Here is a 17,016-nt window from a genome sequence, read left to right on the forward strand (position 1 = left end):
AAGCTTCTGCTCCCTGAGAATCCCACGGATAACGGTGACACTGAACAAAAGGTGTCAGAAAAGGGACAGTCCTATGCTGTAAACTATTTTGCTATCTCTAGCATGTGCACATTTAGAAATTTCACCAGTCTACACTGATTTTATCTATTACAAACACACTCATGTTCTTCTTGGGGGAAATCATATTGTGGAAGTACCCCTGAGATTAATATGTCTGTTTTCTATGAGTTACCTTAACAGGCAGATGCAATGGACATGGAATAAGCCTGTTTGCTGAAAGGAGCCAATCAGGAACCTGCAGTGAGCCAAAGTCTTGCTCACTCCAAGACACCTTTGCTGGTGTTCGTTGGCTGACCTTGCTAAGTTATGCCCCATCAAACTGGCCCAAACCGGCCTTGCAGTCAACTGTTCCTGCAAAACATCCTTCTTCCATGTCCACCTGTTCCTGCGAAAGGCTGTCTATTCTTTTTCCCAACACCTCTCTGAACCTCCCCTTTGTGGTTTTCAAGCATAAATCTCCCCTGCCTCTCCTGGGCTACGGGTTCCTTTGTACCTTGTACTGGGAACCTCAGCACTAGCGTCTGATTCTCCTTCTAATAAAACTTTTCTGCTTTCAACCCAGCTTGGACTCCTCTGGGTTTTGAGGTATGGGCTTTTCACCTGGCTGACAGTATCCACTATAATTTTAATGTCTAAGAGGGTTTCATTTCAGAACATGTCAGGAGCATATCATTTGATCATCCATAACTTTGTCTGGGACCTCTTGCTCTTATGTCCATAAAAAGACACAAGAAAATGACCAGTCATGACTAATAAAGAGGTCTCTCTGAGGGCTTTTTTAGACCAATACATGTGTCCAGGGACATAAGGGCTGAGCAGCAGTAACTACTGTGGCACATCTAAGGGCAAACACTCAAACTTATAATGGCAGGCATGGACCCAGCCAGGGCAAGCATTCCCAAACAATAAAGAGTCTACAGCAGCCTAGGCCAGATGCTCTTGTAAGCATGTGTTCACCAGTAGGACAACAGAAAAATACATCTGTAAGGAAGAGTGCTTTACTTTTTTCTGTGTCATGGGCCCCTTATGCAGTCTGGTGAAGCTTATAGACCCCTTCCCAGAATAAGGTTTTTTCTTTAACGTATAAGATAAATTAGATTACAGAAGAAATGAATTACACTAAAATGTACTTATCAAAATATTGAAATTCTGATCTAGAACTGAACTGAATTTCTTATCTAGAGGGAAATCACCCCTAACCCATATCCAATGATTTTATAGATCAAAAACAGTTCATTTCCCCTTTCATTTGGTAATTACTATAAAATATACAGAATTAAAATATTTTATAAATAAGAAAATTACATTACTTTGCTTCATTAATATCTGTTCTAAAATTTCAAAACTCTAAATCTAAAATTCATCTTCACAGCAATCAACCCCCAAACAGATCATAAACTTGATTACATAAACACTGAAACAATCAAACCTTTTGTCCACTATGCCTCTTTTTCTTTCGTAAATTTTTTTACTCATTATAAACTTAAATACAAAACAATGGGGGAAAAAACAGAACATCGCCATGTACACAGCAGAACATAAGAGAGGACTTCATATAAAACAATAAATTTCCATTTCTAGAAAACCTATATAATAAATACTACACACTGTTTTCAAAGTTACCCAGATTTTCTTTGCTTCCTTGTAGGTTTTCTTTTGTTCTCTGCTATGCATTTTTTCCCCTCCCACCCCAACTCCCCGGCCTAAACAAGGCTACAATTAAACACACACACACACACACACACACACACACACACACACACACACACACACACACACACACACACATATATACACACATATATACAGATATCTATAAACATAAACACACACACACAAACACACACACACACACACACACACACACACACGTATCTAAGACCGTACAACGCATCTTTCCATTTGTCATCTTTTTCTCTGAAGGTACAAAGCATCTTCCTTCATAAGTCCAAGTCTCTTTGTGTTTTTCTAAATCAACTAGCTCATTTCCTACACCACACCAACATTCCAACCCAATCACATTCTATCTGAGAGACTGTCTATGAAAGCTTTTTCCCAATTTTCTATATTCCTTCTATTCTTGGCTACATTGGTTTTATTTATATCAGAAAACATTAATTTAAAATAATAGAAATTATCCATTTTATATTTCAGCAAGGCACTCATGTTATAATATAGTTTAAGGTCTGATACTGCTAAATCTGCTTCCTTTACATCTTTTTTCCCCAGTTTCTTTGAAATTCCTGACCTTTTGTTCTTCCAAATGAATTTTGTTATAATTTTTCCTAAGTCAGTAAGATAATTTTTAGTAATTTAATTAGGATGGCATTGAATAAATAAATTAGTTAGGCAAAACTGTCATTTTTTAATTATATTGGTTTTCCCTATCCATGAACAATAAATATTACTTCAATTATTTAAATCTGACTATTTGTATAAAAAGTGTTTTATGTTCATATAGTTTCTGTGTCTGTTTTGGCAGTATACTCTCAAGTATTTTATACTGTCTAGTTATTTCAAATGGTCTAAAACAATATTCAATAATATTGCTACACATAGTGTAGTTTTCCTATTTTTCTCTTTTGGTTAAATTTATTTTAGCTTTAACTTTGATTGAGATCATGATTACTACTCCTGCCCTTTATTTTATCCTTGTATGTATCTCTCACTTTTATAGCATTTCCTGAAAACAACATATTGTTTAATTCAAATTTTTAATCTGCTATTCCTTTTGTTTTATAGGTAAATTCATCCCATTCACATTCTAAGTTATAATTACTTGTGTTTTTTTCCTTCCTATTTTTCCTCACTATCCTTCTCACCCTATTTACCCTATCTCTCCTGCTTTATTTCTACCCACTACCTTGCCCCCTATTCCTCAACCTACCCACCCATCCAAGAGTCCGCCCTTATTCTCTCTCCCTACCCTATCTCCTTGCCTTCTTATTTCTTTCTGAATTTAGAAGACTTTTTATACCCTTCTAGATACATATGTTGTTCCCTCTTTAATCTATTCCTGACTAGTAAAGTTCCAGCATTACCCACCCTCCCCCCTACTAGCTTCTTCTGTATCAATTTTCCCTTGTATGCCTCATTTGTATGAGATAACTCCTTTTTATCTCTCCCTACAGTTTTATTTTTTTAGAATCATCCCGTCATACACAGCTCAGCCCAAGCCTTTCTTTCAAACTACCCAAACAATGATGACATTTCCACATATAAGAAGTAAACAATTTGACCTTACTAAGTCCTTTACAACTGGTCTTTAATGTTTACCTTATATTTCTCCTGGATCTTATATATCAAATTTTCCCTTAAGTTTTTCTGTTTTTGTCACAAATACCTGAAAGTCTTTCAGTTCATTAAGTGTCCATTTTTTTTCACTTAGAATTATACTTAACTTTGCTGGGTATGTGACCCTTGGTTGTAACCCCAAATGCCTCTCTAAATTACAAAATCCTCTTCATTAAAGGCGTCAATTCCAAGGCTTGATATTCTCGGGCTCTTAAAGCCACGGAAGGTCTCTTAGGTCATTTGTTGTTTGATCATTTCAATTGTGTCTGACTCTTCATGACTCCATTTGGGATTTTCTTAGCAAAGATAATGAAGTGGTTTGCCATTTCCTTGTCCAGCTTATTTTAAAGATGAGGAAACTGAGGTAAACATGGTTAAGTGACTTGCTCAAGGTCACAAAGGTAGAGTCTGACACCAGATTTGAACTCAGGAAATGAGTCTTGTTGACTAGAGGCTCATCACTGTACACTGCACCACCTAGGTCATCACCTGAATGTCTTACATCTGAGGATGAGCCTAGATTCAGAGAGAATTGTAACCAAATGATGAATTTTTTTCAGCCCAGCAATTCATGACTGACCTGGTGAGGTGCTGTGATTTGAGTCTACAGAAAACATGCCCACACTGACACGAAATAGCACTCCCTGAGTTACTGAAGGGAGAAGCAAACCACAAGTGTAGACACTAAGAAAATAAAACTATTAAAATATCCTTACAGTTTCAAACTGCAGATGACTATCCTTTAGGAAACCCTGGACCGTGTCAGGAGGCAGAATGCTGAATCGAAATCGAAACAGGTCCATTTCTTGTTGAATGAGCCAGCGTCTGAGATCCTCTCTGAGACAGAAGGAGAAGTATAGGTTACAAACCCAAAGATTACACCTCTTGGCGATTTTCATGAAAGAGTATTTAAGAATATTAACCAAACACAAAACAGGATGTTTCCAGGGGGACAGCCAGTGAAAATCAGATGCATTCTTAAAAATAAAGACAACAAGCTTACCAAATATTAAAATTATAGTTTTTTGAAAGAAAATTCTGAGACTCTTGTAGGTGTAAAAAACTGGTTATTCCAAATTAAGAAAATAAAGCATTACTGGGAAAAATAAAACTACTTTAAATCTTAATTTTGAGCACGCTCTCATCACCTGGACTACTGAAATAGCCTACTGATTGTTCTCCTTGCCTAAAGTATCTCCATACTCCTCCATATTCCTTACATCTTCCAATCAGCTATCAAGCTGATCTTCTTAAAGTGCAGGTCTAACCATATCATCCCCTCCCCACCCCCTTTCAATAAACACCAGTATCTTCCTCTTATCTTGAGGAAGAAATACAAAATCCTCAGTTTGGCTTTTAAAGCCCTTCAAACCTGATCCCTACCTACCTTTACTCCCTTGCACATACTCTGCTATCCAGTAACACTACACTGGCCTCTTTACTGTTCCTCAAACAAGACATTCATCTCCTGATTCCAATTGTTTTCACCAGCTGTCCCCTCCACCCCCACCCCACCCCCACCCCACCCCCATCCGAAACACTCACCTTCCCCATGTCTACCTTCTGGCTTCCCTCAAGTCTCTATCTTTTGCAAGAAGCCTGTCCTTGATCTTAGTCCATTCCCTCTGAGACTACCCCAATTTATCCTATGTATATCATATTTGTACATAGTTGTTTGCATACTGTCTCACCCATTAGACTATGAGTTCCTAGAAAAAAGGAGCTATTTTTTGCCATTTTTGGTCTCAAGCACTTAGCATAAGTGCCTGGCACATAGCAGGCAATAAATAATGCTACCTGATTTGACTTAACTAAAATGGGGTAGGATGGGAAGGGTATGGAGGAGTTACTATTTTTAAAAATTCCTAGAAAAGATGTTTTACCAGTCACTAAAGAACTTTATTTTAATTTAATATTTCCACAGCTTTATGTTGTTTGTGATATGACAAAAATTTTAAACACTATAAGAAGGATTCTCTTTTATTTGGTTTTACTAATTATGAAATATAAAAGTAAGACTGATGAACTAAATATGGTATGATTAAATAATTAGACTTCATCCCCAAATATTTAGTATAATATTCTAAAGTGTATCACAAATAATATGATAATGTTTTCTTTATGTATTTCTTAATAAGTCAAAAGTTTTGCCTGTAATATTAAATTTTATAAAGTCATAATATTAGGTAGGTACAGATGTGCCTCACTTTTTTTTAAAGCTAATGTAAAAAAAACCCTTAATTCACAAAGCAAATAAATTAGGTAATTATTTGTACTACAAAAGAATTCATCCATTTATAAAAATAATTCACTAGACAGTTATTTTAAATATTAAACTACTCTAGGGAAGGTATGAATCAATTTATAAAAATCTGATTTTCACAGAAACATACCCACAGTTTAAAGCAAGGTGCCACAAAATATCTTTTGAACAAATAAGCTCAAAACATTCAGACCACTGAATGACATGTAAGAAGAATCTCCTAGTAATTTCCCTCACATTCATTTGCACACCTTTGTAGATCACCTTCAGCCAATTTACTAATTAAAAGGAGCACAAACATGTAACAAAACAACATTAACATTGAAAATAATATATATAAAGAAAGACAACAATGCTAACTTTTTCTCCCTTTAGGTGGCACTATTGGCTTAATAAAAGGCAAGAGTTTTACTTTATTGTAAAGTACAACCACGTTTTGTAAACATACTAGGGTCTATTATAAGAAAAAGATTAAACACTGACATATCTGCCTTAAAATTGGGAAAAAGTTCATAACACATTTGAGTGACAGGGCTTTCCTTGGCATTTTTTTCTTGGTATTATTTTTTCTTAAGTATTCCAGGTTCTTTCTGGGGGAAAATATCAAAATTCTCCTTGAGTTTACACACCCGTTTCCAATTTTTATTTTGTCCTACCCACGACCAATGTAAAGCAAGAACAGACTCCACAACAAATGGTAATATATATTCATTTAATTGTGCTAATAAAATCAGCCTCATCCACTTTACTGCATCACAATTTAGTGATACTAAATTCTCAACCAAGTATTTATTAAATATCTATACTTAGCATCATGTTTCACCCCTCTTCTTGCCTCCTCTCTAATTCTCATCTCTATTTTACCTACTTCAAACTAACTATGACTCACCTTCACCTTCCCTCTACTCTGCTACCACCCTCAACTAAACCCTTCAAATATACCAGTATACCATACATCCTGTTTCAGGAGGATACCAATATAAAACCTATTTCTGTTTCAGAAATTCATTAATAATAAACAATTATGAATCACATTAGTACAATTTTATTATTTTAAAAAACGGGTAAGCAGATCACTGGAAGAAGCTACCCAGACAACAGGAGCACTGTTCCTGTTCCTACAGTGGAAAGAGCACTCACTGGCTTTGTAATCAGACAACCTGGGTTCAAATTCTGCCTCTGATACTACTTATATCACTTTGGACAAGTCATATAATTTCCCCAGACCTCAGGTGAGTTTCCTTATCTGTAAAAGGAAAGATGTGGCCAAAATGATCCCTGAGGTCCCTTCCAACTCTAGACTTATGATCCTATTATCTAGGTTCTAGTCTCACCCAGTTCTATCACTAATTAGCTCTGTAACCTTGGACAAACCATTTAATTTTTATGGACCTCAATTTCTTTACCTATGAAAAAAGAAATGAGGGTTTTCACTGAGATGCTCTCTCAGGTCCCTTTTTACTCAAATTCTATTATTCTGATATTTCAGAACTCAAACATAAGAAACCCACAGATTAAGGGTAGAGACCAAGAGTCCAAAATTCTGAATCATTTTAAAATGGTGTAATGTTACTTAGATAATTGCTATAATACAAAACTGTATCTTAAGAAGAGCAGCACCTTTCAAAAGCAACATGCCAACATTCCACACACTTTCCTTTGAGCATGCTGGAGTGTGGAGTGCAAACCCTGGAACAGAGGGGGAAGAGAGGAGCTGATCACATGTTGGCTGCCAACTCCCTCTTGTAGAAAGAGGAGCACAAGTTGGCCATGGATTCTCATAGCCAGCAAAGGCCCTAACAGACCTGAGGCTACTAAAGTTGACCCATGTTCAGTTTGTGCCATGAATGGCCCTGTAGAATGTTTAACCCTGATTTAGGAAATTCTACACATAGTATAATATTTCAATTCTCAGTATGCCAACCCACACCCCAAGATTTCAAACAGAAATCTATGAACTGGAAATATAATCACTGTCTACTTACGACTGGCAATAAGCAAGACGCAAGATGAAATGAGATATGTGATCCCTTCTTCGTGCTTCAAATTCATCATCTGAACTTTCCTACAAAGTAATAACAAACATTTAAGCTAATCAGGAAAAATAAAAATAAAAGAATAAGAAAATACTGAGGCAATAGAAGACATTAAAATTTCAATGTCCACAAAATTCACACGTGTTCTGAATGAAAAGTATTTAGTGAATGCTAAATAGATGTTATATTTATCCTCATGTGACAGTAAAGCACGGAACAATTCAATTGCTCCTTCCCCTCCCCAAGGACACAAGACCACCTGAAGAGGCAAGGTAGCAAAATGGAAAGGATGCTAGACTTAAGGAAGGGAGAAAAAGAAACAAGCATTATTAAACTTCCTGTATTGTTGTTCAGTTATGTCGGACTCTTCCTGACTCAATCTGGGATTTTCCTGGCAAAGATACTGGAGTGGTTTGCCATCTTCTTCTCCAGTTCACTTGACAGATGAGAAAACTGAGGCAAACAGGGTTAAATGACTTACCCAGGGCCACACAGCTAGTGTCTGGGGCTGAATTTGAACTCAGGTCTTCCTGACTCCAGTCCCAACACCATCCACTGCACCACCACACCACCCTAAATTTCTTGTATACTCAACATTATCCTTACACTATCTTTACAAATATTACCTCCTCTAGTCCTCTTTACTTCTATACCTACTATGTGCCAGTCACTGTGCTAAGTGTGTTACAAATATTATCTCATTCGATCCTCACAGAAATCCTCAGAGATACAAGCTATTATTAACCCCATTTTACAGTTGAGGAAACTGAAGCAGACAGAAGTAGAGTGACTTGCCATAGTCACAGAACTAACATTTATCTAAAGGTGTTATTAAACTCAAGTCTTTCTGAATCTAGGCCCAACACTCTATCTACTGTACCATGGGCAGCTGTCTCTAGAGTCTGGAGCCAAAGGACCTAGGTTTGAATCTAGGCTCTGCTACCTATTACTTGTGTACAATTTTCCTGGTCCTTAGTTTCTTCATACATAAAATGGGGGGGGGGGGTGGCCTAATTAGATTAGTCCTTCCCAGTCTAAATCTATGTTCCTATCACTCTGTGACCTGGGAAAGCCTAATTTGGATTAAAGAAACTTGCTCTTACAAGAATAGGAACACGGAAGGATTCCAGGGTAACATAACACAAAACTCTATCATTTTGCCAGATGGCCAAGGAATCTTGGCCTTTGCTGATAAATAAAGCAAACCAAGTTCAGTATGGGGTAAATAACTCTCTGGAGTCAAAGAACTTAGGTTCAAATCTCACCTCTGATGGTTACTAATCTTGAGAAAATCAAAACCTCTCTGGGCCTAAGTTTTTTCACCTTTCTTCTACCAAGAGTCACCTCTGAAATATATCAGCTGGGTAACACCGTAACTTAATCTCATACTGCCCCCAAAGAACTCTCTAAAACTTTTAAGTCACAGAAAGTTGACAACTGACTCTGGAAAGGCAAATTTCCTCACTGGAAGTTACTTACAGCAATAAAATCACAGGATATGATCCCACTACCAACTCTCCTAAAAAAGGTCAAATTAAACAAAATGGTTAGAATTAAACTGAGCATAAAATGTCACCATAAAAAAGTATTATTATTGTAAGGGAAAAGTCACACTTTAACAACTTTGAATACATATTTATTAAGTGCCTACAACCTACATGGGGTAGCTAAATAGCACAGGGATAGAGTGCCAGGCCCAAAGTCAGGAAGACTCATCTTCCTGAGTTCAAATCTGACCTCAGACACTTACTAACTGTGTGACTCTGGGCAAGTCACTTAACCCTTTTTGCATCAGTATCCTCATCTGTAAAATGAGCTAGACAAAGAAATGGCAAACCACTCTAGTATCTTTGCTAAGGTAACCCCCCAAAAAAAAGGGGTCATGAAGAGTTGGACACAACTGAAATACTGAACAACCACAACCTACAGAGACCGCAGCTGTTAACTGAGAGATACAAAAATTGAATAAGATAAAGTCTCTGCCCTCAAGGGCCTTTGGCACATTAAAAAAATTATAACATGAAAAACATATAAGAAGGGTATATTCATAAACAAAGAGATCGCTTGAACTGATGGACAGCACCTCAGGCCTAGGGAAAAGGAGCATTATTGGAAGACATGAAATGTATATGAGGGATAATGAATGGTACAGGTGGCAAGAGCAAAGAACACATGGAGTGTGGAAGCACAGAGTGTTGTCGACTGGTGGAAGGTCTTGAATGCGAGGCTGAGAAGTATGAACCTTATTTGAGGGGAAATAGGGAGCTATTGAAAGATCTCTGCGTGTGAAAGATTTCGCTGGCCAAAGTATGAGAGTTGGTAAGGAATAGAACAGAGGTGGAAAAACCATTAGGCAGAAGGGTACTAGGATGGTAACACTAGGAATAAGAAGAAGGAAATAGATGCAAATGATATCAAAGAGGTAGAATTAATAGGATCTGACTACTAATTGGATATGGCAGGAAAAGATCAAAATTAATACACAAGTTTGTGAACATGAATGGAAGTTTAGCAAATGCATCCAACCCAGCCTTCCTCATAATCTTGGCCAAAAGAAAAATATTCAATTTCCAAAAGGAATCCTCAATAAGAAAATTTGAAAAGAAAACTGAAAAAAAGTTGCACTGAAATACACACATCACAATAACCTTAACAGCCAATACAAGCAGTTAATGGTGTTTATGTTACCAATGGCTATTCAGTGATCCAACTAACACAAGTATACATTTGGATGGATCTGCCATATCAATCAATATGCATTTATAGTGCCAAGCTTATCACTAGGCACTAGTCGGGATAGGGATATTAAAAAAAAAAACAATAATCTCTATGTTCTGATGGAGGAGAAAATATATATATAAATACATACTTTTTAACTTATTTTTATTTATACTTTATATTTATATATACTTTATGCATACATATGCATTTTCATAAGTATATACATTTTTATACTTATATGCATATTTTTCTTTTTTATTAAAATACAGAGACTGGTTTGTTTGATTTTTGGTGAGGCAATTGGGGTTAAGTGACTTGCCCAGAGTCACACAGCTGGTAAGTGATTGTTTCTTTTTTTATATTCCTATCCCCACTAGTGCCTAAAAAGCTTGGCACTATAAATGCATATGGACTGATTGCACATACATAATAAGCATAAAGAAAAATACAAAATAGCTAAATAAAAGGTAGCTTGTGAATAAGAGCACTAGCTGTTGTGGGAGAAGGTCCTGAGTTGCATCTCAAAGAAAAAGAGGGATTTTATGAGGCAGAAGTAAGAAGAAAGTCAATTGTAAGCATGGGAGATAGCCAGAACTAAAGTACACAAATGAAAGAAAGAATGCTGTATGTGAAGACCAGAAAAAAGAAGAGTTTGGCTGGAACACAAGAGTATGGGAAGGAAAATAGGGTCCAATGAAGCTGGAAAGAAAGGCTGAGCCCAAACTGAGAGGGGCTTTGAAACCTTAACAGAGGGATTTGTATTTTATCCTTGATGCAACAGGAAACCACTGGAGTTTATTGAGTAGGAAAGTAACAAGGTCAGATTTACACTTCAGGAAAATCACTACGTCCTAGTTTGTAAGGAAAGAATTGAACAGGAAGAACAATAAGGAAGTTGTTGCAATAATCTAGGCAAGGGATGATAAAGGACTGAATTATGGAAGCTGTGTGAGTAGAGAGAAGGGGTTAGATAAAAGAATTAGTGTGTAAACATAAATAGTAAGATTTGGCAACTGGTTGATATGCTGAATTTCAAATATTTCCAGGAAATTCAGTTTGAAATGTCCACAAGACTTCCCGTGATACTGGACTGAAACTCAGTGGAGAGTTAGGAGAGTCATCTTTGTAGAGCTGATTTTTAAACGCATGGGGAGCTGAGGAAGTCACCAAGATAGGCTGTAGCTATAGAAGACAAGAGAGGCCAGGACAGAGCCCTGAGAAACACATACAGTAAGACACTTGATGGGGATGATGAGACTACAAATAAGATGGTGAACAAGAGTATAGACAGAAAGGAGGTGAATCAGGATAGAGTAGTATAAGGAAAACCTAGAGAGAAGAGAGTATCTAAGAAAGGAAAATGATCAATAGCACCAAATGCTTATAGACTATAAAGGATGCAAACTGAGAAAAGACCATCAAAGTTCCTAACTCAGATTAGCTGGGGAGAGCAGCTTCAGTTGAGTGTTAAGTTGAGTAGGAAACCAGTCTTCAAAGGGTTGAGCAGGAGGAGAAGAAGAGAAGGCAATGAGCATGGCCAGTTTTTCTCCCCTAAGAGTTTGGCAGACAAATGTAAAAGAGACATAAGACAGTAGTTTTAGGGGATGGTAGGATCTAGTGAAAGTTTCTAAAGATGGGGGAAGACTTAGTTATATAATAATTGATGCAAATGAAAAGATTTTTGTTTGTACTTACTCTGTAGGAAAATTTGAGTCTTCGAATCTCAATCTCCAGCTTACTCTGGTATTGCTCAGACCCTTTCACATAGCTCACACCAAGATTTTCAACTATCTTGAGCACTATAAAAATCACAGCAAAAATGAGAGAGAGAGAGAGAAAGAGAGAGAGAGAGAGAGAAATCAAGTAATTTGGGCTTTTAAAAAACTATATTAAGAGGAAAAAAATCCTTTAATTGTTTTACCTAGCCCTATTATAACTAATCACACATATAACAGTAAAAGCAACAATTAAGTATATTTTTGGTGAATTCAACTCCCTCCTCAAATTCATAGTAAATTCAATTTACTTCTGTATCCATTACATGTTCTATGTGTAGCATGTGGAGCTCAAACATAGTGCTACATTTTTTCCCAATTAAGGAAAATGCACTTTCTCTTCCTTTTGCCTCCCCATTGAAAAAGAAAGATAAATAAAACAGTTGTAACAAATACACACAGTCAAGCAAAAATAATTTTCTGCATTGGCCACACCCAAAAAAATATCTGAATCTGCACCCTGAGCGCATCATTTCTCAGTCAGGAGGTAGATAACATGTTTCATCATAAGTCCTCTGTAATTGCGATTGGTCATTGCGTTGATCAATGTTAAGTCTTTCAAAGTTGTTTGTCTTTACAATGTTATTGTTATTGTATAAATTGTTCTCCTGGTTCTACTCACTTCAATCTTCATACAAATTTCTCTAAAACTACACTCTTCCCAAAATAGCATTTCATCATATTCACATACCATTATGGAGCTATTCTCCAATTGATGGGTACTCCCTAAGTTTCCAGTTCTTTGAAATCATAAAAAGAGTTACTATAAGTAAGTTTTATACATAAGGTGCTTTTCTTATTTCTTTGATCTCTTTTGGGGCACAGACCTAGTAATATTACCTGTGGGCCCAAGAGTAAACACAGTTTAATAGCTTTGGGGGCATAGTTCCAAAGTGTATTCTGGAACAGGTAGACAGACTATTTCATTGTCATGGCATAAACTAGACATGTCAGAAGCAGGCAGAATTTCCCAGAGCTACATGAACTGAAATACCATGGGGATGAAGAAACACATTTACCAAGTCATCAAAATGATTGTGATGAGGAGACTGCTACACTTACAGATCAGTGGCTCTGTGAAAGTAACTTATCTTGGAAAGACATAAGAACTGATGCAAAGTGAAGTGATCAGAATCAGGAAAACACTGTACACAGTAACAGCAATATCACGCAATGATCAACTGTGAATTACTAAGCCATTCTGAGCAATACAATAATCTAAGACAATTTCAAAGAACTCAAGATTAAAAATGCTATCCACCTCCAGAGAAAGAACTGATGGAGTCTGATTACAGATCGAAGCACATTATTTTTTTTAACTTTTTTTGTGTTTTGGGTTTTTTTGCCTGTGTTTTCTTTTACAATATGACTACTATGGGGATTTGTTTTGTATGATTGCACATGAATAAGCTATATCAAATTGCTTACTGTCTCAAGGAAGGGAAAGGGAAGGGAGGGAGGGAAAGAATTTAAAACTCAAAATTTTTTTAAAAGTGTTAAAAATTGTTTTTACATGCAATTGGGAAAAAATAAAATATTATTTAAAATTCAAAAAAAAAAGTAACCTATCCATCCTTACCAATAGTTCTAATCATTTCAGAGCCCACTTTAAGTCAACAGTCATGCTAAATTAGAATTCATGGCTAACATGTACCTGAATTGCAAAGAAATGAGGGATCCAAAATTTCCTTAAACATTTCAAGTCTAACAGAATGTAAAATGTCACTCACGTTTAAGCCTATCAATAGCCAGAGTTTCAAACTCTATCAAAGATATGTTTTCAGAAGGAGGTTGTAGGTAGAACTGAAGGCTATGAGGATAGGAAGCAACCCTCTGGTCACCTGCCAGAATCAGTTTCTTTCTCTTTGATCCAAAAAACTGCATCGTTGTTACCTTAAGCAAAGAAAAAAAAAAGATTAGTTGAAAATATAGGGAGATAGCTTTCAACTTTGCCTACTTGAGAGGAGTTCCTAATTTTCACCATCATACATATTAAGAGGCAGCATGGTATTGGTCTCTGAGTGAGGAATATAGAGGTTTTCAAATCTTACCTCTGACACATTCTACAAGCACTTGAACTCTTTGGGTTCCACATGCATATTCATTTCTCTTGTAATAAACCTGGTTTTCACATACATCTCATGATGTTCTTGTGATTTGCTTGTGATTGCTCCACACCACATTTCTTATCCATCACCTTACTATTCACACAAGCTGCCACCTTAGTTCAGGCTCTCATCACCTCTCACTTGGACCTAATTCAAATCAAATCAGATACGTACTAGCTGTATGATCCTGGGCAAGTCACTTAACCTCTGTCTGCCTCAGTTTTCTCAACTGTAAAATGAGGATAATAATAGCACCTACCTCCCAGACTAGTTATGAGGTTCAAATGAGATAATTGTAAAGTATTTACTATAATACCTGGCACATAGTAGGCACTAAGTAAATGTTGGCTATCATTATTATTATTATTATTATTAATACTTATACTCTCTGCCTAACAGGATTGTTGTAAGGAAAACATACTATAAACCTTAAAGAACTATATAAATATGAGTTCATTATCAAAGGTAGGAGGAGAAAGATGAGTGCAGTGGCTGGTCAATTTCACTTACAAAATCTGTGCCAATCAATAATATTTAACACTTATACCATCATTTAGGGCTTGAAAATTGCTTTACATACAACCTTACAACAACCTTATGAAATAGGTACTTTTTTTTCAGTCCAGACCTATACTTTCGTTAGTGTGGAGAACTCTAGGTTGGAAATCTTGATCTACCTACACAGAACAGCCGGCCACTGAAAAGTTAAATGGCTTGGCCAACAGTCATAGATATTTTTATTTTATTCAACTAATGCTTAAGTGAACAGACTTACAGGTAGTTTTGACCACATATTACATTTTACAGAGATAAACAATCAAATATCTGGTAATGTTAAAAGTGCAGTGTATAAACAATTAAACATGACACATGTAAAATTCAATTATAAAAGAGATCATAAAGGAACATTATAGAACACAGTATACAAACTGATAGACACAATTGTTTCTATGTTCATACTACAAATGTATATAAATTGATAAAGAGACACAATCACTTCTCACTATTTCTACAATGGCCCAGTAAGTAGATAGAGTGTCAGGCCTAAGGTCAGGAAGACTCATCTTCCTGAGTTCAAATGTGGCCTCAGACACGTACCAGCTGTGTGACCCCACACAAGTCATTTAACCCTATTTACCTCATTTTCCTCACCTGTAAAATGAGCTGGAGAAGGAAAAAATGAGTTCAAAAAGGGTCGGACATGAATGAAACGACTGACCAACAACAAAGATACAATAGCTTCTCATACTACAATTGTTATCAGCCCCACGACGAAACTGTAACTTAAGAAAGGTTAAGTGACTCGCCTAGAGTCACACAGCTACTAAGTGTGGAAAGGTATCATTCACACCAAGATCTCAAGGGATCTCAAGCACCTCACTCCTGGCCACAAATATTTATTAAGCACTTACTCCCTGTGATGCAATACAGTAACATTGTGTATGCTGCGGCTTTGGGCGCAAATCCCTCGGTTTTCAAGCCCTTCCCCTACCCATTCTGGCCCCCAGAGAGTAAAGGCGGGGTAAGGAGGGGTGGGGGAGAGAACAGTGTGGGGAAGAAGAACAGGGTGTAGGAAGGCAAGCATGTAAATTTCAGTAGTCAAACTCCCCAAACTTCCCTAACCTAGAGCTCCTAGGGAAGCTAAAAGCATGCTGCACCTCATGCACCACACACCCGGACACAAATTCTCCCTCTCCCCCAACACTGCACCCCCAGCCACTCCCCGCTTTGTCCCCCCAATACCAGCCCCGCTTCTCAGCCCAAGCCCCAGCAAGGGGAAACAGGAACCCGGCACAGACTCCGGGGCTCCACAAACCCTGGTGCAACAAAACCCACTTACAGGCTGGAAAGAGGAAACGTGCCCCAAGATCCCCACGCGAAGTTGTTACCTGCAGCAGCCCCAAGTCCTCTATAAGTGCAGGGATCTCTTCCTTTCTGAACCAGGACTCAGCCCTTCGCTAAGGCGGGAGATTTCGGATGGAGGCGGAAATCGTCACAACTCGCTCCGGCCCCGCCCCATTCCGTCCCGTTCCCTCCGCGCTGGCCCCACCCCCTCACGCCGGCCCCGCCCCCCTGCGCTGGCTGGCCCCACCCCCTCATGCCGGCCCTGCCCCCGAAGTTCCAGGTCCCCGGGCTCAGCCTTTGGCGCTTCTTCTGGTCCTGCACCCAGGGAAGCAGGGTTTAGTTACTCAAGTTGTGCGGCCATTTACTGTGCATCGATCTAGTGTGTTCTGATTTATATATGCCGTCTCTCCCCGTCAGAATGTGAGCTCTTTGAAGAGAGGGACAGATTGTAGTTGGTTTGGGTTTTTGTTTTAATTTTTTTTCTGGTTTCCACATGTCTCCTCTAAAATCCCACTTTCAGCAAGAAGCCTTTTACAAATAAGATATATTGCAGGATAAATTGGAGATACCACTTGGGAGGGGGTGCTAGCATTAAGGAGTCCAAGCGCCTTGCCCCATGATTATCTAAAGTTTAGGCTAAATATATCGTATTTGTACATGATTGCATGTTTTCTCTCCCCTTAGACTGTGAGCTCTTTGAGAGCAGGGACAGCTTTTGCCTTTGCTTAATAAACAACGATTGCTTGATTGATTGGGAAGTAGGGGTTCTTTGTAATGGAAACTGGGATGTGCACCTAGGTAAAGAGATAGTGGGGTATTCAGTGCTGACTGCAACCCTAGCATTAATGGAGCCCTGCAGGGGTAAAAGTTTGTGACCTGACCAGAAATTGACACAATGTGGGCATATAAGCTTG

At 37.7% G+C, this 17,016-nt stretch overlaps 1 protein-coding gene across 1 annotated transcript in view; it reads right to left on the minus strand.

Moving 5' to 3' along the window:
• The window catches only part of PRIM2 (DNA primase subunit 2), a 351,568-nt gene extending 335,311 nt beyond the window's left edge, over nt 1-16,257 (minus strand). The window contains 5 exon segments of the mRNA XM_078155303.1: nt 4,071-4,191; nt 7,603-7,682; nt 12,070-12,173; nt 13,880-14,042; nt 16,147-16,257. Of these exon segments, the coding sequence (XP_078011429.1) occupies nt 4,071-4,191; nt 7,603-7,682; nt 12,070-12,173; nt 13,880-14,033 (459 nt within the window). The 5' untranslated portion in view covers nt 14,034-14,042; nt 16,147-16,257.
• Nucleotides 16,258-17,016: the final 759 nt, after the last annotated feature.

Source organism: Phascolarctos cinereus, unplaced genomic scaffold, assembly GCF_003287225.1.
Source record: "Phascolarctos cinereus isolate Bilbo 61053 unplaced genomic scaffold, phaCin_HiC Scaffold_5;HRSCAF=322, whole genome shotgun sequence".
Classification (NCBI taxonomy): domain Eukaryota; kingdom Metazoa; phylum Chordata; class Mammalia; order Diprotodontia; family Phascolarctidae; genus Phascolarctos; species Phascolarctos cinereus.